At 47.8% G+C, this 22,683-nt stretch overlaps 1 protein-coding gene across 3 annotated transcripts in view; it reads left to right on the forward strand.

Moving 5' to 3' along the window:
• TRMT1 (tRNA methyltransferase 1) overlaps positions 1-22,683 on the forward strand; it is a 67,123-nt gene that overhangs the window by 30,443 nt on the left and 13,997 nt on the right. For all 3 annotated transcript variants that reach the window (XM_063931163.1, XM_063931164.1, XM_063931165.1), the window contains exons 8-15: positions 31-179; positions 275-358; positions 810-879; positions 961-1,095; positions 1,298-1,380; positions 1,446-1,554; positions 4,601-4,677; positions 4,778-4,897. In XM_063931163.1, the coding sequence (XP_063787233.1) occupies positions 31-179; positions 275-358; positions 810-879; positions 961-1,095; positions 1,298-1,380; positions 1,446-1,554; positions 4,601-4,677; positions 4,778-4,897 (827 nt within the window). The remainder of the gene's footprint in view (positions 1-30; positions 180-274; positions 359-809; positions 880-960; positions 1,096-1,297; positions 1,381-1,445; positions 1,555-4,600; positions 4,678-4,777; positions 4,898-22,683) is intronic.

Below are 22,683 nucleotides of genomic sequence, written 5' to 3' on the forward strand. Positions count from 1 at the left end.
GTGCAGAGCCTGATTCTGTCTCCTTCGCAGGCCCTGCGCATCCTCTTGCATAGTTTGGATCTGCATTCCAATTGTTATCAGCGTTACATTGTTCCGCTACTCAGCATCTCCGCTGACTTCTACATACGCGTGTTTGTGCGAGTCTTCACTGGACAGGCCAAGGTAAAGATGTCCGCCAGGTGAGCACCCGCCCCCAACGCTTGCATTAACACATGCCGCCTTCTGATATGTACACTGATAACTTCTCCCCCCCCCCCCCCATTCATCTCCGTAGTAAGCAAGCCATGCTGTACAACTGTGTAGGGTGTGGAACGTACCACCTGCAGCGCATGGGTAGAGCTGTTGCCCATGGAAATAAGTAAGTTACCCTAATAGAGACATAGAGTGCGACCAGTTCTATACCAGCTTAAGGACTCATTGTAATAAAGTAGTATTATATTAATTTGTGAAACTTTTAATATATAATAAAACAATATAGTAAAACCATACGAGAATTCTCATGTGCTACACAATGTGGCCACTGGAGGCAGTGTTCCATTGCCTGATTAACTTTTATTTAATCTTCTGCCATTTATGGTAATGAACCCAGACAAGCAGATAAGTTACAATCTGTTCATGTCCCTCTCATTTACATGTCATTTTTATTTATTTTAACCACAACAAAGTTAAAAAAAAAAAAAAAAAAAGGCAAAATTTATTATTTTGGTATCTTGATCGTAATAAAATATTGTTTTTTTTTTTTTTTTTTGTGATTGCATAATCTTATTGGGGGGCAGCGTATAACGTGGAGTCATCTGTCCTTTATACAGTATGAAGTTCTCAGCGGGGACCGGCCCTCCTGTAGGAACGAGCTGTGAATTCTGTCAGCAGAGGCACCAGGTATAACCCCTGTACAGATACTGTACCTCATTCATGGTCTATGTCTGCCCAGTGTGTGACAGTCCGGGCTTGTTGTTTCAGGTTGGTGGTCCCATCTGGGCAGAGCCTCTCCATGATACAGATTTTGTGCAGAGGATCCTGTCTGCCTCCGAGCGAAATCCAAAGAGATTCAAGACGACGGATAGAATAGATGGAATGTTGAGCATGGTGACAGAGGTGAGAATGACGTTGTCAGGGTACCCGGAGCTCCTTCACTGCCCCTGGGTAACGTCCTTGTTTTCCTTCGTGGAGAGGACCTTTCCCATAAGCCCCTGGGTCCATGTCATAAACTATTTGTAATTGGGTAGACCTGTGTGCCTGAGTATTTGCTCACAGTGGGCATAATACGAGTTTTCATTTTATTCTCGTCCCCTCACAGGAGTTGGAAATCCCACTATATTACACGCTGGACAATCTGAGTAGCACCATTCGGTGCAATACCCCCTCGCTGCTCCAGTTCAGGTGAGTGTTCATATATCCCATCAGATATGTGTATGACAGGGATTAAGCACTCTCTCCTGTTCCAGATCTGCCCTGCTGCATGCTGGGTATAAGGTATCCTTGTCTCATGCTTGTCAGAATGCCATAAAGACAGATGCTCCCCCCTCCGTCATCTGGGATATAATGAGATGCTGGGTGAGTGTTGTCTGTCCTACACTAATGCTTTACCAGACATGCTTTGGTGTGCCTGTCAGCTACACAAAGTGGAGGCAGCCATTTTGTGGGCTTAGTCGATATTCAGAATATTATACAGTCAGTTCATTACAATTGTGTGACGTGTTTTGGCAACATGGAGGCAGCCATTTCGTGTTGAGGTAAAGTGAAGGCAGCCATTTGGATTGGGGTAAATATATTAGTTTGTGTGCTAATTATTAAGAGGTCTGGAGATTATATACACAAAATTATTTATTGCACAATAGAACAACAAAAAGTTTGCAACCGGTTGCTATTAGATCAATGTAAATTCCTGTAAAAGATCACAATAAGATGGTGTGTAAAACCATTATGACAAAAGGAAAATAAAACAAAACCTCTCTTTTATATCTATACTCCAGGGGATTTTGGATTAGCCCCCTTTACTGGCATTTAGTGTGAAAGCTCACCACAGCAGTTTTCCTTTTGGGTGTGATCAATATTGTGTCTAAATAGCTCTATGAACAACAAGTGGGAGCAGATTTCCAAAGTCCTGTTATTGCTGGCCAGGTTAGCGGGATCTCCTGGGCTGAAATCACCTTAGTGCCTTGGACCTTTGTAAAATCACAGGTGCATGAATGCCATGCTGCTTGGCTGTGTACTTGCAATTTGTTACGCCGCGTCCCCAGAGAGTAAGCGGCTAGCAATTATGACCACGTTTATTTGTCACTAGGCAGGTGCTTGAAATCTCCCCCGTTACACAGAGCTGCTATTCTCGGAGTCACCATGCAGTGTCAGTATAGGGGCACACCCCTGTGGCTGGCGGTTAGCAAGAGTGATGTCTCCATGCAAGTTGTCATCCACTGTGGGCACCAAGCAATAAATCCACAATTGTAAAAGAATACGCAGGGTTTCTTTAACCAGTTTCACTCCGTTTCCTGGGAGCTTTTTCAAAGAGTAATTTCAATCTGGTCCTTCTGACCTATTTATACCCACATTGCTACATTTTACTGCACATCCATTGGTCCATGTCTCACACATCTTGTGTGAGGATAACTTGAGAAAAGCCAATTTGTGTTGAGGTAATGAGGGGATTCATTTTGTGTTGGGGCAACCTGCAGGCAGACATTATGCATTGGCGCAACCTGAAGGCAGCCATTTTGTGTTGGGGCTTCATTAATTGTACTAGTATTAATAATACACTTTTGCCTCCCTCCATATTGTGTAGAAGCTGATTTACACACAAAGTTGTAAGACTGAATATCTTGTGTAAGCAGCTATAACCTCATTGGTAACATGTTGAAGTATAGCAGGTGCTGAGGAGTGCAGGCACTATACTCCATGCCTGCCCAGACCACATCTCTAGCACTAAAAAAGGTCTAAGGACACATATTGGTGGGGACATCTGTACCACCAGAACCTGGAACTAATCAAGTGGGCTACAGGAGTCCTCTTTCCGTGAGACCGGACCTGCTAGATTTTGCAATAGGCAAAGCAAGATGTCCTAGCCTAGATGGCAGTGTCCATTCTAGGCTTCCCAACTTTTAGAAGACGTGGATTAACGTGGTTGGGAGAACCTCTTTCCCTTGGATTGGTCCTCCTTCTAACCTATTAAGCATAAAGCCTTTTCTTGGCTTAACTTTACAGCAGCTAACATTTAACGTCAGGCCTGTTGAAGGTCCTCACAGTAAAGGGGTTTGTCGGAGAACATGATTCAGAGTAATCTGAAGGCCAGGAAACCAGACAGAAATTATGGAGTGTGGAAGACCTACATCTCTTGGTGTGAGAGGCAGGGGTTTCCTACTACATCCTATAACTTGTCCAGTTTGCTGTGGTTCTTACAGGAACGTCTGGACAAGTGGTTGGGGTTTATTTCTGTGAAGCTTTAGGTTTCAGCTCTTTCAGTTTTCTTTACAAGAAAGCTGGCTCTATTACCGGAAATCCAGACGTCCTGTATGTACAGCACCATGAGATCTTAGACCGGTGTTAAATGTGCAAGCGTTGGTGATCCGAGAGCCTTTGTTAGATGCCATGTTGGTGCGTCATGGGACTTTCATTCACCTGTTCCCTCCAGCGGTGATGCTTCTGTGGGTGCTAAAGAAGATCCGTCTGGCTTTGGGCTGTCCTCATCGAGCTTTGTACCGGGACATTCTCAACATGGCGGAGGGTCCTTCATGGTGGCTCCTACCAAGGTCCATTTCTTCACTAAAGTTAACTGTGGATAGTTTTCAGGGTATGCCTGCTGATGCCATGACTCTTAGAGTGAAGGGTTTGTCTGAGACTGTGACTCTGCCTACAGGGCAGAGGTGGCCTATTAAGCCCTTTTGATTTTTCCAGGTTGCTGATGATCTTTACAACAGGCTCTGGATGGGGGCTTAAGACAACGTTCCCCAAGTGTAAGGTGGCTCTCATAGATGCATAGACAACAAACCCATGCACCATACTCCCCCACCCCTGACTGTCGCCAAGTTTGATTTGCCATAAAAATAAAAAGATAGTTTCATTTCACAGCAATAAAAAATAAAAATGTTTAGTTGCCAAGGATATGTGAATGAATTTATGGCACTTTTGAGTTGCTGAATTCAAAGCTGAAGCCGTTTTATTCACATTGTCTCAAGTTTTTAAGATAATGGATGCCTTCAATTAATAGGGAACATAGCCATAATCCGTGCATATGAGAATCTACTGGAACATTCTAGGAGGTGAGAGATACAAATATTCTAGATTTTCACTTCATGATTCTAGAATATTCACCCTCCATATATAAGCGATTGGCCACTGACAGTTGAATGGTTTGCATTGTCTATTGCATTGTTCTTGTCCGTGTATATCCAAAGTTAAAGGCCACAAAGTGAATCCAAAATTACTCTGATCAACACTTTTTATTAGCAATTGTATTAGTGTTAGGAATGGCAAATTATTTTCACTGGGGTTTCACAATTTGTAAATTTTACCACTTTGTATAATGAACATAAGGACAGAGACTGTACAAAGGGTACATTGGGTACATTTTACACTTATATACCAAAATAAATATGATCTGCTACAGGAAAAACAGAATCCTGTGAAAAGGGAAAAATTATATGTGACCAGCCCAGCGTATCGCATCCTCAGCACAGAACCTGGGTATGTATATATTTTATAATATATTGTATGTATTATCTATGATTCCTGGGCGGAGATCCTGGTATTAGTCGTGTTATATACAGCTCCTTTCTCTGTACAGGATTCAGGCAAACTTTGACATTCGGGAAGATGCAAATCCTAAATCAAGGAAATTGGGCTTAAAGAGGTTCCAGGAAAATCCGGAAGCGTACTGGGGTCCTAAAGCACGAGCGAAGGCTGGGTAATTACAGGTCGTGTGACCCACAGGAGAGTGGGGTGTATTGGTGCATAAACTGTTGGTTGCTCCCTCTTCCATATACCCATCCTGCTAGATACTAGTCATTTTTCTAGCCAAGACCCGGAGGACAGAACTCAAGATTTGCTGAAGCCTGTAAAACTGGAAAGTGGTGGTGGTTGGCCATAGCAACCAATCAGATTCTCTAGCAGGAGGTTACACTTGCAGAATGCAGCAACTTAAACCCAAAACTAGTGTCCTTAGACACAAAAGGTTAGCGAGATTTGGCTGCTCACCTGGAGAACCGTGCCGCACTGCTCCGTAAGCTGCTCACAGATCTGCTACAGTGGGGTTTGAGATTGCAATAGGAAAACCCATTCTATTCAATGTAAGCATAGAGATTATAGTGTTTACAGCTGATCTCTTATCTGCTGTTACAATTTTCAAATTTCTATTGGTAACGGGACAGCTGCCGTTTCAGTCTTCATGAGCAAACAGACTAATATGTCGTTTGGCCCATCTGAGAGTCAGTAGATAGCGGCCAAGATTTAGCAAAGATGCTATAATTTTCTTGTGGCAGAAACACCCCCACAGTTCAATGTTGACTCAGAAATACCAGCACGAGTAGGGAGCAAATTGGATTTGGGCTTGAGTGTCTTTACCATCTCTTGACAATGCGCCCAAAACAAGGCCGGGGACGATGCCTTGAACCAGAGATCTTCCAGTTAGGGGATAATAGTCAACCTCTGTTCACCAGGAAAGGCTCCATGATCATTTGGAAAACCCATGTAGCTGTTGCCAGACCATACATCCGAGCGCAGAACTGGAATACTGGGACTGAACCACAAACTTATGAAGGCATTCTAGAACTAGCATCCTTGATACCTGTGGATGACCTTCACTCACCCGGTTTAATACTGGCCAAACTCTACTACCCCTGATGACAGTAGGGCTCCTACTCGACCCAATGCAGGCACTGCTGCCTGAAAGTCCCCCTCCACTATCAGAATTATGCATCTGTATAGTAGTCCCCACCCCCCACAAAAAAAATGGATTTCAGTCATTCATAATATTACCTTAAATAGCCACAGCAGCCTCATAAGTACTTTGTCCTATGGCCACTTGAAGTACAACTCCGTGTCCAGCAGGGTGCAGATATGGAAGAGGGGAAGTTACCCCTTTGGAATATTTAGAGTGGCAACACACTGAAGGAGACTATGGCTTCCTGGTTCCCCCAGTGGGAAGATAAAGAAAGGAAAGTATCCTTCCCACACTCCCAAATGAACCTGTGTCAGATCCAACATGAGAAGCTAGAGCAGTCTAATAGTGGAGACTGCCCCATGTGAGTGAGTTTCTAAAGAGAGACAGCACGTGTTTACATCACTCTCTGCCTACTTAGTTAGAAGCAAGCCTCATTGAAGCATGTTACCTGCTGACGTGGGGCAGATAAGGTTTCATGTAATACAGGGTGATTCAAAAGTCGCAGTACACCCTTTTGTTTCAAAAACTGTGCAGGAAATGGGAAAACTGAATACTCCAGTAAGGTATGGGTGAGGTCGGCTATCTTTTAGGGCATGTACTGAACATAAGCGCCATCTTGAATCTAAGTAAGTTTCTTTCTCTAACGTCCTAAGTGGATGCTGGGGACTCGTAAGGACCATGGGGAATAGCGGCTCCGCAGGAGACTGGGCACATCTAAAGAAAGCTTTAGGACTATCTGGTGTGCACTGGCTCCTCCCCCTATGACCCTCCTCCAAGCCTCAGTTAGATCTCTGTGCCCGAACGAGAAGGGTGCACACTAGGGGCTCTCCTGAGCTTCTTAGTGAAAGTTTTAGATTAGGTTTTTTATTTTCAGTGAGACCTGCTGGCAACAGGCTCACTGCATCGAGGGACTAAGGGGAGAAGAAGCGAACTCACCTGCGTGCAGAGTGGATTGGGCTTCTTAGGCTACTGGACATTAGCTCCAGAGGGACGATCACAGGCCCAGCTTGGATGGGTCCCAGAGCCGCGCCGCCGGCCCCCTTACAGAGCCAGAAGGCAGAAGAGGTCCGGAAAATCGGCGGCAGAAGACGTCCTGTCTTCAACAAGGTAGCGCACAGCACTGCAGCTGTGCGCCATTGCTCTCAGCACACTTCACACTTCGGTCACTGAGGGTGCAGGGCGCTGGGGGGGGGCGCCCTGAGACGCAATAAAAACACCTTGGATGGCAAAAAAATGCATCACATATAGCTCCTGGGCTATATGGATGCATTTAACCCCTGCCAGAATCCATAAAAAAGCAGGAGAAAAGTCAGCGAAAAAGGGGCGGAGCCTATCTCCTCAGCACACTGGCGCCATTTTCCCTCACAGCTCCGTTGGAGGGAAGCTCCCTGGCTCTCCCCTGCAGTCACTACACTACAGAAAGGGTTAAAAAAAAGAGAGGGGGGCACTAATTAGGCGCAGTATTAACTATACAGCAGCTATAAGGGGAAAAACACTTATATAAGGTTATCCCTGTATATATATAGCGCTCTGGTGTGTGCTGGCAAACTCTCCCTCTGTCTCCCCAAAGGGCTAGTGGGGTCCTGTCCTCTATCAGAGCATTCCCTGTGTGTGTGCTGTATGTCGGTACTTTTGTGTCGACATGTATGAGGAGAAAAATGTGGAGACGGAGCAGATTGCCTGTAATAGTGATGTCACCCCCTAGGGGGTCGACACCTGAGTGGATGAACTGTTGGAAGGAATTACGTGACAGTGTCAGCTCTGTATAAAAGACAGTGGTTGACATGAGACAGCCGGCTACTCAGCTTGTGCCTGTCCAGACGTCTCATAGGCCGTCAGGGGCTCTAAAGCGCCCGTTACCTCAGATGGCAGATATAGACGCCGACACGGATACTGACTCCAGTGTCGACGGTGAAGAGACGAATGTGACTTCCAGTAGGGCCACACGTTACATGATTGAGGCAATGAAAAAGGTTTTACACATTTCTGATAATACGAGTACCACCAAAAAAGGGGTATTATGTTCGGTGAGGAAAAACTACCTGTAGTTTTCCTGAATCGGAGAAATTAAATGAGGTGTGTGATGATGCGTGGGTTTCCCCCGATAACAACTGATTTCTAAAATGTTATTGGCATTATATCCTTTCCCGCCAGAGGTTAGGGTGCGTTGGGAAACACCCCCTAGGGTGGATAAAGCGCTCACACGCTTGTAAGGGCTCTACCTTCGCCTGAGATGGCCGCCCTTAAGGATCCTGCTGATAGAAAGCAGGAGGGTATCCTAAAAGGTATTAACACACATACTGGTGTTATACTGCGACCAGCAATCGCTTCAGCCTGGATGTGCAGTGCTGGGTTGGCGTGGTCGGATTCCCTGACTGAAAATATTGATACCCTAGATAGGGACAGTATATTTTTGCCTATAGAGCATTTAAAAGATGCATTTCTATATATGCGTGATGCACAGCGGAATATTTGCCGACTGGCATCAAGTCTAAGCGCGTTGTCCATTTCTACCAGTAGAGGGTTATGGACACGTCAGTGGTCAGGTGATGCGTATTCCAAACGGCATTTGGAAGTATTGCTTTATTAAGGGGAGGAGTTATTTGGGGTCGGTCTTTCAGACCTGGTGGCCACGGCAACAGCTGGGAATTCCACGTTTGTACCCCAGGTCGCCTCTCAACATGAGAAGACGCCGTATTATCAGGCGCAGTCTTTTCGTGGACAAGGTTCCTCATTTCTGCCCCGTGACAGAGGGAGAGGAAAAAGGCTGCAGAAATCAGCCAGTTCCCAGGAACAGAAACCCTCTCCCGCCTCTGCCAAGCCCTCCGTATACGCTGGGGCTTTACAAGCAGAATCAGGCACGGTGGGGGGGCCCGTCTCAATGAATTTCAGCGCGCAGTGGGCTCACTCGCAAGTAGACCCCTGGATCCTTCAGGTGATATCTCAGGGGTACAAATTAGAATTCGAGACGTCTCCCCCTCGCCGTTTCCTAAAGTCTGCTTTACCGATGTCTCCTTCTGACAGGGAGACAGTTTTGGAAGCCATTCACAAGCTGTATTCCCAGCAGGTGATAATCAAGATACCCCTCCTGCAACAGGGAACGGGGTATTATTCCACACTGTTGTGGTACCGAAGCCGGACGGCTCGGTGAGACCGATTCTAAATCTAAAATCTTTGAACACTTACATACAGAGGTTCAAATTCAAGATTGAGTCACTCAGAGCAGTGATTGCGAACCTGGAAGAAGGGGACTACATGATGTCTCGGGACATCAAGGATGCTTACCTTCATGTCAAAATTTACCCTTCTCACCAAGGGTACCTCAGGTTTATGGTACAGAACTGTCACTATCAGTTCAGACGCTGCCGTATGGATGGTCCACGGCACCCCGGGTCTTTACCAAGGTAATGGCCGAAATGATGATATTCCTTCGAAGGAAGTGAATTTTAGTTATCCCTTACTTGGACAATTCCCTGATAAGGGTAAGATCCAGGGAACAGTTGGAGGTCGGTGTAGCACTATCTCAGGTAGTGTTGCGGCAGCACGATTGGATTCTCAATATTCCAAAATCGCACCTGGTTCCGACGACTTGTCTTTTGTTCCTAGGGATGATCCTGGACACAGTCCAGAAAAAGGTGTTTCTCCCGGAGGAGAAAGCCAGGGAGTTATCCGAGCTAGTCAGGAACCTCCTAAAACCGAGCCAAGTCTCAATGCATCAATGCACAAGGGTTCTGGGTAAAATGGTGGCTTCCTACGAAGCAATCCCATTCGACAGATTCCACGCACCAGTGGGACCTGCTGGACAAATGGTCCGGGTCGCATCTTCAGATGCATCAGCGGATAACCCTGTCACCAAGGGTGTCCCTCCTGTGGTGGTTGCAGAGTGCTCATCTTCTAGAGGGCCGCAGATTAGGCATTCAGGACTGGGTCCTGGTGACCACGGATGCCAGCCTGCGAGGCTGGGGAGCAGTCACACAGGGAAGGAATATCCAGGGCTTAGGGTCAAGCCTGGAGACATCACTTCACATAAATATCCTGAAGCTAAGGGACATTTACAATGCTCTAAGCTTAGCAAGACCTCTGCTTCAAGGTCAGCCGGTGTTGATCCAGTCGGACAACATCACGGCAGTCACCCACGTAAACAGACAGGGTGGCACAAGAAGCAGGAGGGCAATGGCAGAAGCTGCAAGGATTCTTCGCTGGGCGGAAAATCATGTGATAGCACTGTCGGCAGTATTCATTCCGGGAGTGGACAACTGGGAAGCAGACTTCCTCAGCACGACCTCCACCCGGGAGAGTGGGGACTTCACCCAGAAGTCTTCCACATGATTATAAACCGTTGGGAAAAACTCGACGGGTATTGCGCCAGGTCCAGGGACCCTCAGGCAATAGCTGTAGACGCTCTGGTAACACCGTGGGTGTACCAGTCAGGATATGTGTTCCCTCCTCTGCCTCTCATACCCAAGGTACTGAGATTGATAAGATGGAGAGGAGTAAGCACTATATTCGTGGCTCCGGATTGGCCAAGAAGGACTTGGTAACCGGAACTTCAAGAGATGCTCACGGAGGATCCGTGGCCTCTACCTCTAAGAAGGGACCTGCTCCAGCAAGGACCCTGTCTGTTCCAAGACTTACCGCGGCTGCGTTTGACGGCATGGCGGTTGAACGCCGGATCCTGAAGGAAAAAAGGCATTCCGGATGAAGTCATCCCTATCCTGATCAAAGCCAGGAAGGATGTAACCGCAAAAACATTATCACCGCAATTGGCGAAAATATGTTGCGTGGTGCGAGGCCAGTAAGGCCCGACGGAGGAAATTCAACTGGGTCGATTCCTACATTTCCTGCAAACAGGAGTGTCTATGGGCCTGAAATTGGGGTCCATTAAGGTTCAAATTTCGGCCCTGTCAATTTTCTTCCAAAAAAGAACTAGCTTCAGTCCCTGAAGTTCAGACGTTTGTAAAAGGGGTACTGCATATACAGCCTCCTTTTGTGCCTCCAGTGGCACTTTGGGATCTCAATGTAGTTTTGGGTTCCAAAAGTCACATTGGTTTGAACCACTTAAATCTGTGGAGTTAAAATATCTCACATGAAAAGTGGTCATGCTTTTGACCCTGGCCTGGGCCAGGCGCGTGTCAGAATGGGCGGCTTTATCCTGAAAAAGCCCTTATCTGATTTTCCATTCGGACAGGGCGGAATTGAGGACTCGTCCTCAGTTTCTCCCCAAGGTGGTTTCAGCGTTTCACCTGAACCAACCTATTGGTGGTGCCTGCGGCTACTAGGGACTTGGAGGCCTCCAAGTTGCTAGACGTTGTCAGTGCCCTGAAAATATGTTTCCAGGACGGCTGGAGTCAGGAAATCTGACTCGCTGTTTATACTGTATGCACCCAACAAGCTGGGTGCTCCTGCTTCTAAGCAGACTATTGCTCGTTGGATTTGTAGTACAATTCAGCTTGCACATTCTGTGGCAGGCCTGCCACAGCCAAAAATCTGTAAATGCCCACTCCACAAGGAAGGTGGGCTCATCTTGGGCGGCTGCCCGAGGGGTCTCGGCTTTACAACTTTGCCGAGCAGCTACTTGGTCAGGAGCAAATACGTTTGTAAAATTCTACAAAATTGATATCCTGGCTGAGGAGGACCTGGAGTTCTCTCATTTGGTGCTGCAGAGTCATCCGCACTCTCCCGCCCGTTTGGGAGCTTTGGTATAATCCCCATGGTCCTTACGGAGTCCCCAGCATCCACTTAGGACGTTAGAGAAAATAAGAATTTACTTACCGATAATTCTATTTCTCATAGTCCGTAGTGGATGCTGGGCGCCCATCCCAAGTGCGGATTGTCTGCAATACTTGTACATAGTTATTGTTACAAAAATCGGGTTATTATTGTTGTGAGCCATCTTTCAGAGGCTCCTCTGTTATCATGCTGTTAACTGGGTTCAGATCACAGGTTATACGGTGTGATTGGTGTGGCTGGTATGAGTCTTACCCGGTATTCAAAATCCTTCCTTATTGTGTACGCTCGTCCGGGCACAGTATCCTAACTGAGGCTTGGAGGAGGGTCATAGGGGGAGGAGCCAGTGCACACCAGATAGTCCTAAAGCTTTCTTTAGATGTGCCCAGTCTCCTGCGGAGCCGCTATTCCCCATGGTCCTTACGGAGTCCCCAGCATCCACTACGGACTATGAGAAATAGAATTATCGGTAAGTAAATTCTTATTTTTTCATTCACTAGGGGTCACTGGAATACTCTTGGGATATGGACGGGGGTAGCCGGAAATGGCATATTTAAATTAGTAACTGGTCACCCCTCCATACTCCCATAGAGACTTCAGTATTTTTCTGTGCCTCTAGTCGGAAGGTACAAGTGGACAGAATGTCCTTAGACTCTTCAAACAAGATTATTTTTAATTTTTTCTACCAGATCCCTTCCCAGCTTATCAAGAAGCGTGGGTCCGGGATCGTTGGTGCAGCAGATGGTCTGCCAGTGCTCATAAAAGGAGCCCCGCCATTGACAAAAATCAGCAGAGCTGATGGCAGCTTCCGGCTGCACAAGGAAGCAGGATGGAGCTTGGCAGAGAAGCCCCATCATGGCCTCCACGGGTGGTGCAGGTACTGAGTGGTTAGGCAGCTCTCACTGCCGCCGCTCACTCACTTACTTTCTATTACTGTTTTGTATTTATACAATGTGTGTTTTCATACAACCCCCTGCTACCTGCCACTCGTCGCTCCCTAGCCGCCCGCTCTAGCCGCCGCTCCCTACCCGCCGGCCAGTGTGAGGATCCGGCGCCGCTGGGCGCTTGCAGAGGGAGCCAGCGAGCGGTCCCCGGCACTGCCGCAGGGCCGCTCCCCGGGTTCTCAGGCGGCCGCACAGGGGGGCAGAGTCCTTCCCCCCCCTCCCACCGTTACCAGTGCCTCTGGAGAGAGCGGGCCGCGGACAGCTCTCCTTGCTGCCGCGGCACGCTCTTTGATCCGCTCCCCATCTCTGCGCTCAAGCTGCTCCCTGCATCTATAACTCTGCTCCCTGCTCCTGCCGCTTTCCGGCTCCCGGTCGCTAAAATAGCCTGAGCTCGGCGGGGGAGCAGTGCGGGGGGAAGTCTGCCGCCAGATGCCGTGGACAGCTCTCCTTGCTGCCGCGGTCCGGGGCTGCAGACAGAGATCGGGGAGAGAAATGCCCGCAGGGAGGCCCCAATAACTAAGCTGCGTTTTAGGCAGCAGACAGCTCAGGCCTTTAAGCCTGTGAGGGGGGTTAAAGTAGGGCACTATAACAGCCTCTGTTCCCTGTACAATGAGTATGTATATGTGTGTGTATATCTATCTATCTATCTATCTATCTATCTATCGTTGTCTGCACTCTCCATATCAAACAAACTTGCTGGGGTGTCACTCAAAACTCACTGAGCAAAAGGCATAGTCTTTCCTCCATGAGTATATAGAAATCTTGGATAGAGTGCACACACCAGTCGAATCATATGATCAGTCAGACAGATCATATGATTCGACTGGTGAGTGCACTCTATTCAAGATTTATATATATGTATGTATGTATGTATGTGTGTGTGTGTATATATATATATATATTTATTCTTGTCATAGCAAACACATGGCAGACACCATTTTGACATTACTTCCTGGTTCTTCCCCGGAAGTTGCTGCCCTACAACACTCAGCTTCTGGAGGAGCCGGGGTGTTAAGAATTTTAGTTGTTTTGTACAGCAGCAGATTTATACACATTTTACTAATGTGGTCCTCAGTCACGGTACTGGTCTGTCCTTCCAATGTTGCTGGTCGGTGTACATAATCAATAAGTCTAATGCAATGTCAAACTAGCAGCTTCGCTGCAAAGTCGGTTAGACAGTATGTCTGACAAATACAACTGCACAACCGGACCCTTGCCGATCCTCTTTGGGGGGAATGCGGCCGCAGGTACTGGCTGCGGGGACAAATTGTCATTATTTGTCTTATAAATTGACTGTTTGAACTGGATTGTTTGCGGTCGATTCACCGCCAGACCTCGTATAAACAGGCCAATATGTCCAGTTCTCAACTGTTATCCCTTGTCAGTTTCAGCATATGACCTTTAATTACCCGTTGGACCGGATCCTACAGTATACAGCAGTAGGGGTGTTGTTTCCCCCTGCTTTGGTGGGAGTTTCGGTTAACAAGGCTGTAGGGGCATGGCACTCAAGTTCTCATTTGCCCTACAAGAAGAACACTTTACACTTCTCGCTGATTACAGCTTCTGCGGACGTCAGCCAGTTTTGTTCTCGCTTTTCAGCTTCACTAGTGGCGGCACAACGTCCACTTTGGCTACGTTCTTACCAGGCGAGGATGGATTTTGAACGAGAATAGAGACATTACCCTGCGCTAGCTAGAGGTTTGGTCCTGACTAGGACACCTGCCTTTCGCAGACCACTAGGGGGAATATCTGATTTCCTACGCAAATTCCTGAATAGAACTTCTCAGGATATTGTCTTTATGCATCGGTCCATTCGGCGCCGTGCTACAGGACATGTGGTAGACTACGGTTATGGTACTGCCACCTACTTCGAGAGGTCTCTATCCAAGTTTTAGTGGCCTTTACATCTACGCCACTGACAAGCCAGTGCCATAATGGGGTTCCAGCATCTCCGATCGTCCATTGTGGACATCCACAGTTAGGTGGATCCGCAGAGTTGGATTCAAGATTATGAAAATACAGTCGACTGTTTCCCATCATTGCCATTGGCAAGACAGGTCTGCCTAGGTCACAGGACAAGACGGCGGTGCTACAGAAACATAGGCTATAGTAGGCTCAGTAGTTTGATGCCGAATCAGGCCTACTTATGGTTTGCTGTAAAAATCCATTCTTTCAAATGCTACCGTTTGGCTTTTTATCAGCGCCTCAGGTAGTCACAAGTAAAAGCTGTCATAATAGCTAATCTCAGATCCCTGAGAAGGATAACAGTTCCGTACTTTGGAGATCTGCTCCTCAACGCTTATTCCTGCAACGTGCATTACTAACGTAATTCCGTTACAAATGATTCATGCATAGCACTGATTCCGTGGCTAAACGGATTTCCTTGCCTGAACACAACACAATGTATTAGTCATCGCGTACAGTTAGTATGCAATCCACGGACTATCTTGGTGCATTTGGGCATTCGACCACTAGGAAGGAGGGTGGCGTCTTTCGACGCACTCCAGTTCGCAGGAGTTTACTCGAGTCATTTTCACCTGAATGTTATTGCACGCATCTACAAGTTCATCAGATAGTGCGGTTGGCTCCAAGGACCAGAGTATCACTACTCTGGTGGCTCCAAATACACAATCTCACCGCAGGGAGAATGTTTGGCATTTGGAATTAGATAATTCTTACAACGGACGCGAGTCTCAGAGGTTGGGGAGCTGTGGTCCAAAATTGTCAACTTCAGAGTCTCTGGTCAGATCACGGAAGATTGCTGTCAATTAAATGACCTGGAACTCAAGGCAATTTCCAACACGCTGCAACAAGCAGTGCACATGCTCCGGTATCAGACTGTCCAGATGCCGTCACACAACGTGATGGCGGTCGCATACAGAACGAGGAGGAATTCGAGGTCGCATGGCATGTGGGAAGTTGCTCGAATCCTCAATTGTGCCAAGCGTCACCAGAGACATTGTCGGCAGTGTTTGTTTTGGAGTGGACAACTGGGAGGCAGATTATCCCAGCTGTCAGGATTTTCATCCAGGAAACTGGGCAATGAATTCAGAAGCATTCCAGATGTTGGTCCAGCAGTGGAATTACCCACAGGGGGATCTAATGGCATCTCACAAAAAAATAATAATTCCAAAATGTGTCCAGAGCAAGCACTCCAAAACCAGTGGATGCTCTACGATCGCATGGCCGTAGTGTTTTGTATCTGTTTCCACCGTTTCCTTGGTTGCTAAAGCGGATCAAACGAGAGTCCACGACGGTCATACTAGTGGTGCCTTATTGGCCTCGGAAAGCATGGTTCTCTGATTTCCGCAAACTACTCGCAGCTGATCCTTGACCGCTTCCGCCACGTCCGGACCTGTTACAACAGGGTCCGTTCCTTTACCCCGATTTAGCGCGCCTACGTTTGACGGGGTGGCTGTTGAAACTGCCGTCTTAAGAAGGAAGGGCGTTCCAGAATCTGTTCTACCAACCATGTTACGTGCTAGGAAGCCAATTACGGCAGCTCGTTATCACAGGATTTAGCGTTCCTGTATAGGTTGGTGGCAAGGTCGGACGTTTCCGACATCTTTCAAGTTATTCCGTCTTTTTCTCTGACGTCCTAGTGGATGCTGGGGACTCCGTCAGGACCATGGGGAATAGCGGCTCCGCAGGAGACAGGGCACAAAAGTTAAAGCTTTAGGATCAGGTGGTGTGCACTGGCTCCTCCCCCTATGACCCTCCTCCAAGCCTCAGTTAGATTTTTGTGCCCGGCCGAGAAGGGTGCAATCTAGGTGGCTCTCCTAAAGAGCTGCTTAGAGTAAAAGTTTTGTTAGGTTTTTTATTTTCAGTGAGTCCTGCTGGCAACAGGCTCACTGCATCGAGGGACTTAGGGGAGAGAAGTGAACTCACCTGCGTGCAGGATGGATTGGCTTCTTAGGCTACTGGACACCATTAGCTCCAGAGGGAGTCGGAACACAGGTCTCACCCTGGGGTTCGTCCCGGAGCCGCGCCGCCGACCCCCTTGCAGATGCCGAAAAGTGAAGAGGTCCAGAAACCGGCGGCAGAAGACTTTTCAGTCTTCATAAGGTAGCGCACAGCACTGCAGCTGTGCGCCATTGTTGTCAGCACACTTCATAGCAGCGGTCACTGAGGGTGCAGGGCGCTGGGGGGGGGCGCCCTGGGCAGCAATGATAGTACCTTATTCTGGCTAAAAATACATCACATATAGCCCCTGGGGGCTATATGGATGTATTTAACCCCTGCCAGGTCTCAGAAAAACGGGAGAAGAAGCCCGCCGAAAAGGGGGCGGGGCCTATTCTCCTCAGCACACAGCGCCATTTTCCCTCACAGAAATGCTGGTGGGAAGGCTCCCAGGCTCTCCCCTGCACTGCACTACAGAAACAGGGTTAAAACAGAGAGGGGGGGCACTTATTTGGCGATATGACTATATATATTAAAATGCTATAAGGGAAAAACACTTATATAAAGGTTGTCCCTGTATAATTATAGCGTTTTGGTGTGTGCTGGCAAACTCTCCCTCTGTCTCCCCAAAGGGCTAGTGGGGTCCTGTCCTCTATCAGAGCATTCCCTGTGTGTGTGCTGTGTGTCGGTACGTGTGTGTCGACATGTATGAGGACGATGTTGGTGAGGAGGCGGAGCAATTGCCTGTAATGGTGATGTCACTCTCTAGGGAGTCGACACCGGAATGGATGGCTTATTTAAGGAATTACGTGATAATGTCAACACGCTGCAAGGTCGGTTGACGACATGAGACGGCCGGCAAACCAATTAGTACCTGTCCAGGCGTCTCAAACACCGTCAGGGGCGTTAAAACGTCCTTTTACCTCAGTCGGTCGACACAGACACGGACACTGACTCCAGTGTCGACGGTGAAGAAACAAACGTATTTTCCTTTAGGGCCACACGTTACTTGTTAAGGGCAATGAAGGAGGTGTTACATATTTCTGATACTACAAGTACCACAAAAAAGGGTATTATGTGGAGTGTGAAAAAACTACCTGTAGTTTTTCCTGAATCAGATAAATTAAATGAAGTGTGTGATGATGCGTGGGTTTCCCCCGATAGAAAATTATTGGCGGTATACCCTTTCCCGCCAGAAGTTAGGGCGCATTGGGAAACACCCCTTAGGGTGAATAAGGCGCTCACACGCTTATCAAAACAAGTGGCGGTACCGTCTCCAGATAGGGCCGCCCTCAAGGAGCCAGCTGATAGGAGGCTGGAAAATATCCAAAAAAGTATATACACACATACTGGTGTTATACTGCGACCAGCGATCGCCTCAGCCTGGATGTGCAGCGCTGGGGTGGCTTGGTCGGATTCCCTGACTGAAAATATTGATACCCTTGACAGGGACAGTATTTTATTGACTATAGAGCATTTAAAGGATGCATTTCTATATATGCGAGATGCACAGAGGGATATTTGCACTCTGGCATCAAGAGTAAGTGCGATGTCCATATCTGCCAGAAGTTGTTTATGGACATGACAGTGGTCAGGTGATGCAGATTCCAAACGGCACATGGAAGTATTGCCGTATAAAGGAGAAAAAGACAACGTCTTTTCAGCCTCAGTCCTTTCGTCCCCATAAGGGCAAGCGGGCAAAAGGCCAGTCATATCTGCCATGGGATAGAGGAAAGGGAAGAAGACTGCAGCAGGCAGCCCATTCCCAGAAACAGAAGCCCTCCACCGCTTCTGCCAAGTCCTCAGCATGACGCTGGGGCCGTACAAGCGGACTCGGGTGCGGTGGGGGGGGTCGTCTCAAGAGTTTCAGCACGCAGTGGGCTCACTCGCAAGTGGACCCCTGGATCCTACATGTAGTATCCCAGGGGTACAGATTGGAAATTCGAGACGTCTCCCCCTCGCAGGTTCCTGAAGTCAGCTTTACCAACGTCTCCCTCCGACAGGGAGGCAGTAGTGGAAACAATTCACAAGCTGTATTCCCAGCAGGTGATAATCAAAGTACCCCTCCTACAACAAGGAAAGGGGTATTATTCCACACTATATTGTGGTACTGAAGCCAGACGGCTCGGTGAGACCTATTCTAAATCTGAAATAGTTGAACACTTACATACAAAGGTTCAAATCAAGATGGAGTCACTCAGAGCAGTGATAGCGAACCAGGAAGAAGGGGACTATATGGTGTCCCGGGACATCAGGGATGCTTACCTCCATGTCCCAATTTGCCCTTCTCACCAAGGGTACCTCAGGTTCGTGGTACAGAACTGTCACTATCAGTTTCAGACGCTGCCGGTTGGATTGTCCACGGCACCCCGGGTCCTTACCAAGGTAATGGCCGAAATGATGATTCTTCTTCAAAGAAAATGGACGATCTCCTGATAGGGGCAAGGTCCAGAGAACAGTTGGAGGTCGGAGTAGCACTATCTCAAGTAGTTCTACGACAGCACGGGTGGATTCTAAATATTCCAAAACCGCAGCTGTTTCCGACGACACGTCTGCTGTTCCTAGGGATGATTCTGGACACAGTCCAGAAAAAGGTGTTTCTCCCGGAGAAGAAAGCCAGGGAGTTATCCGAGCTAGTCAGGAACCTCCTAAAACCAGGAAAAGTGTCAGTGCATCATTGCACAAGGGTCCTGGGAAAAATGGTGGCTTCTTACGAAGCGATTCCATTCGGTAGATTTCACGCAAGAACTTTTCAGTGGGATCTGCTGGAAAAATGGTCCGGATCGCATCTTCAGATGCATCAGCGGATAACCCTGTCTCCAAGGACAAGGGTGTTTCTTCTGCGGTGGCTGCAGAGTGCTCATCTACTAAAGGGCCGCAGATTCGGCATTCAGGACTGGGTCCTGGTGACCACGGATGCCAGCCTGAGAGGCTGGGGAGCAGTCACACAAGGAAAAAAAAAAAAAAAAAAAATTTCCAGGGAGTGTGATCAAGTCTGGAGACTTCTCTCCACATAAATATACTGGAGCTAAGGGCAATTTACAATGTTCTAAGCTTAGCAAGACCTCTGCTTCAAGGTCAGCCGGTATTGATCCAGTGGGACAACATCACGGCAGTCGCCCACGTAAACAGACAGGGCGGCACAAGAAGCAGGAGGGCAATGGCAGAAACTGCAAGGATTCTTCGCTGGGCGAAAAATCATGTGATAGCACTGTCAGCAGTGTTCATTCCGGGAGTGGACAACTGGGAAGCAGACTTCCTCAGCAGGCACGACCTCCACCCGGGAGAGTGGGGACTTCATCGGGAAGTCTTCCACATGATTGTGAACCGTTGGGAAAGACCAAAGGTGGACATGATGGCGTCCCGCCTGAACAAAAATCTGGACAGGTATTGCGCCAGGTCAAGAGACCCTCAAGCAATATCTGTGGACGTTCTGGTAACACCGTGGGTGTATCAGTCGGTGTATGTGTTCCCTCCTCTGCTTCTCATAACCAAGGTACTGAGAATTATAAGACGTAGAGGAGTAAGAACTATACTCGTGGCTCTGGATTGGCCAAGAAGGACGTGGCACCCGGAACTTCCAGAAATGCTCACAGAGGACTCATGGCCTCTGCCGCTAAGAAGGGACTTGCTTCAGCAAGTACCAGGTCTGTTCCAAGACTTACCGCGGCTGCGTTTGACGGCATGGCGGTGGAACGCCAGATCCTAAGGGAAAAAGGCATTCCGGAAGAGGTCATTCCTACCCTGGTCAAAGCCAGGAAGGAGGTGACCGCAAAACATTATCACCACATGTGGCGAAAATATGTTGCGTGGTGTGAGGTCAGGAAGGCCCCACGAAGAAATTTCAACTCGGTCGATTCCTGCATTTCCTGCAAACAGGAGTGTCTATGGGCCTCAAATTGGGGTCCATTAAGGTTAAAATTTCGGCCCTGTCAATTTTCTTCCAGAAAGAATTGGCTTCAGTTCCTGAAGTCCAGAAGTTTGTCAAGGGAGTATTGCATATACAACCCCCTTTTTGTGCCTCCAGTGGCACTGTGGGATCTCAACGTAGTTCTGGGATTCCTCAAATCACATTTTAAACCGCTCAAATCTGTGGATTTGAAATATCTCACATGAAAAGTGACCATGCTGTTGGCCCTGGCCTCGGCCAGGCGAGTGTCAGAATTGGCGGCTTTGTCTCACAAAAGCCATATCTGATTGTCCATTCGGACAGGGCAGAGCTGCGGACTCGTCCCCAGTTTTTTCCTAAGGTGGTGTCAGCGTTTCACCTGAACCAGCTTATTGTGGTACCTGCGGCTACTAGGGACTTGGAGGACTCCAAATTGCTAGATGTTGTCAGGGCCCTGAAAATATAGGTTTCCAGGACGGCTGGAGTCAGGAAAACTGACTCGCTGTTATCCTGTATGCACCCAAAAAACTGGGTGCTCTTGCTTCTAAGCAGACGATTGCTCGTTGGATTTGTAGCACATTTCAACTTGCACATTCTGTGGCAGGCCTGCCACAGCCTAAATCTGTCAAGGCCCATTCCACAAGGAAGGTGGGCTCATCCTGGGCGGCTGCCCGAGGGGTCTCGGCATTACAACTCTGCCGAGCAGCTACGTGGTCGGGGGAGAACACGTTTGTAAAATTCTACAAATTTGATACCCTGGCTAAAGAGGACCTGGAGTTCTCTCATTCGGTGCTGCAGAGTCATCCGCACTCTCCCGCCCGTTTGGGAGCTTTGGTATAATCCCCATGGTCCTGACGGAGTCCCCAGCATCCACTAGGACGTCAGAGAAAATAAGATTTTACTTACCAATAAATCTATTTCTCGTAGTCCGTAGTGGATGCTGGGCGCCCATCCCAAGTGCGGATTGTCTGCAATACTTGTACATAGTTATTGTTACAAAAATCGGGTTATTATTGTTGTGAGCCATCTTTTCAGAGGCTCTGCTGTTATCATGCTGTTAACTGGGTTCAGATCACAGGTTGTACAGTGTGATTGGTGTGGCTGGTATGAGTCTTACCCGGGATTCAAAATCCTTCCTTATTGTGTACGCTCGTCCGGGCACAGTATCCTAACTGAGGCTTGGAGGAGGGTCATAGGGGGAGGAGCCAGTGCACACCACCTGATCCTAAAGCTTTTACTTTTGTGCCCTGTCTCCTGCGGAGCCGCTATTCCCCATGGTCCTGACGGAGTCCCCAGCATCCACTACGGACTACGAGAAATAGATTTATCGGTAAGTAAAATCTTATTTTTAATATTTTTACAGACTAGATTAGGTGGAGGACTACATTTCTACACTCAAGGTGCAGGTCTTTGCCTTGTCAATTTACTTTCAAAGGTGTTTGGCTCTTTTGCTGACTGTACACACCTTCCTGCAAGGTGTCCTCAGAGTACGATCTCCATTTATACCACCTACTACGCCATGGGACTTGAATCTGGGTTTAGATTTAATTTTTTTTCTTACAATCTTCATGTTTTGAACCCTTACAACAAGTGGAGGTTTAAGTTTTTCACTTGGAAAAGAGTTTCTCTTAGCCTTAGCAAGGCGTGTTGTAACATTGGGTGCCTTGTCACGCAAGCCACCGTATCTGGTGTTTTATGATCATAGAGCGGAACTTTGCACAAATTCCGTTTTCTTACCAAAGATGTTACACATCACTTAATCAATCATAGTTCCTGTGTTATCAGTAGGTTCAGGAACTTCAGTTACTTAAGATGTGGTACACGCATTACGCGTTTATGTAGGCCAAACATCAACTGTACGTAAAACAGACACACAGTTTGTTCTCTCTAATGTAGTTAACTTGGCTTTGCCAGATTCCAAGCAGACCTTATACCATACGTCAGGCTTAGCTTCATCAGAGGCTACAACCGCCTCTATCAGTGTCAGACCATTCCACACGTTCTTGAGAACGTCATAGGCAGACTACAACCGCCTGCATCAGTGTCAGACCATTCCACACGTTCCTTGTGAGCGTCATAGGCAGCAGGTCGTTAACCTTCTAAAAAAAAGAACTTAGACGAGCTGCTACAGGGTCATCGGTGCATACGTTGTGCGCTTTTACAAGTTTGCTACGTTTACGGCATCAGCATACAGCTTTGGCCGTCTAGTGTTACAGGTGCCAAACAGCTCTCCCACCCAAGGGGGAACTTTGGTACGTCCCAAGAGTACTCCAGTGACCCCTAGTGGATGAAAAAGAAAATAGGATTTTGGTACTTACCAGATAAATCCTTTTCTTTGAATCCATAGGGGG

The sequence above is a fragment of the Pseudophryne corroboree genome, chromosome 6, assembly GCF_028390025.1.
Source record: "Pseudophryne corroboree isolate aPseCor3 chromosome 6, aPseCor3.hap2, whole genome shotgun sequence".
Classification (NCBI taxonomy): Eukaryota; Metazoa; Chordata; class Amphibia; order Anura; family Myobatrachidae; genus Pseudophryne; species Pseudophryne corroboree.